This window comes from Sinocyclocheilus grahami, unplaced genomic scaffold, assembly GCF_001515645.1.
Source record: "Sinocyclocheilus grahami isolate Dianchi unplaced genomic scaffold, SAMN03320097.WGS_v1.1 scaffold9978.1, whole genome shotgun sequence".
Lineage (NCBI taxonomy): Eukaryota > Metazoa > Chordata > Actinopteri > Cypriniformes > Cyprinidae > Sinocyclocheilus > Sinocyclocheilus grahami.
This window is the reverse complement of record NW_015512965.1, coordinates 6491-7806: the sequence shown is the minus strand read 5'-3', so window position 1 is coordinate 7806 and position 1316 is coordinate 6491. Positions and strand designations below refer to the sequence as shown.

Genomic DNA, 1316 nt, shown 5'->3' with positions numbered 1-1316 from the left:
CATGGTATTTAGCTGATTCTTTGCTAAATTGATCTGGATCAAGTTGTTGAGGCCTTTCAGACTGACCTCAGTTACTGCATCATCCTGTAGCTTGTTGCCTTGCAGATCCAGCAAGGTGAGATGGTCCATTCCAGAGAAAACACCGGGTGGGATATTTGAGATTCTGTTTCGGGAGAGCCGTAACTGCTCTAATTTGGCAGGCAGAGAAGATGGAATGGAAGAAAGCAAATTGTCTTCCATGTAGAGGTGTACAAGGTTAGACATAGCCTTTAGAACATCTGCCTCCAGGCCTTCGCTTGTGATTTTGTTACGGTTCAGGTTGATCCACCTTAGTTGTGTGGCATTGCGCAGAGCGTTAGCTGACAGGACATCGATCAGGTTGTTCTGGAGGTACAGGTACCACGTGTAGGGAGGGATGACAGGTATGCGTTTCAGACCCTTATTGTCACAGTAAACAGCATTAGGGAAACTTGGAGGGCAGCGGCACTCTTTAGGACATGCCTGGATCTGAGACATAAGGTGCTCATACGGAATTTCTTCAGAGCTGACTTGGCCGGCCAGAAGTAGGGCTACAAATGCAACCATGAGCCACTCCATGGTTAGGTTTAACCTGAAAAATGATAGAAACAGAGAAGAAACAAAAACAGCTGTTAACAATATTGAAACCATATAACTCTTAGAGATAAAGAGTTGTCACAGGGCCTGGAACAATGTTTGTCCCCCATACTAAGAATATCTATAGATCCACTCTACATTACCTCAGGTTCTCTGAATGGATAAACTCATTGACAAAAAATTAGGAACATCCTCTAGTTAAGATTATCTTTCCCTGTGTCTTCATCTTCTAAGTAGTAATCCACTTAAACTCAGAATATGCTGCCAGGTCAACTTTAATTGACTTTAGACCTTTTTCATCTCCATTCAGATGTTACATCTTGGACTCTGGCAAACATAAGGGTTCAGATATGTTCTATTTCTGAATACAAGAAGATATACCAAACATAGCAATGCTATCTCACAACCAATTCGTACATATTTTATGAAGTAGCTAATTCGTACGATTTCGTATGACCCCACTGGTAGGTTTAGAGGTGGGGTTAGGAGTGGTCATTCGTACAAATTCCTACAAATTGGGCACCTTGTAAAATATGTAAAAATTTTCACAAAACGTATGAATTTGTACGAGCCAGGTCATACGAATTCATACAAATTAGCCACCTTGTAAAATATGTATTAATTGCTGTGAAATCGGGTTGAACACAGCATGGTTTTTAACAAGACCTGGCCGTCATGTTACAATAGGGACACATACATAC

The 1316-nt window shown here is 41.3% G+C and overlaps 1 protein-coding gene across 1 annotated transcript in view; it reads right to left on the bottom strand.

Moving 5' to 3' along the window:
- Positions 1 to 6: 6 nt before the first annotated feature.
- The window catches only part of LOC107578379 (keratocan-like), a gene marked incomplete at its 3' end in the record, with an annotated part of 4573 nt that continues 3263 nt past the window's right edge, over positions 7 to 1316 (bottom strand). The window contains exon 2 of the mRNA XM_016264341.1: positions 7 to 610. Coding sequence (XP_016119827.1) covers positions 7 to 610 — 604 coding nt within the window. The remainder of the gene's footprint in view (positions 611 to 1316) is intronic.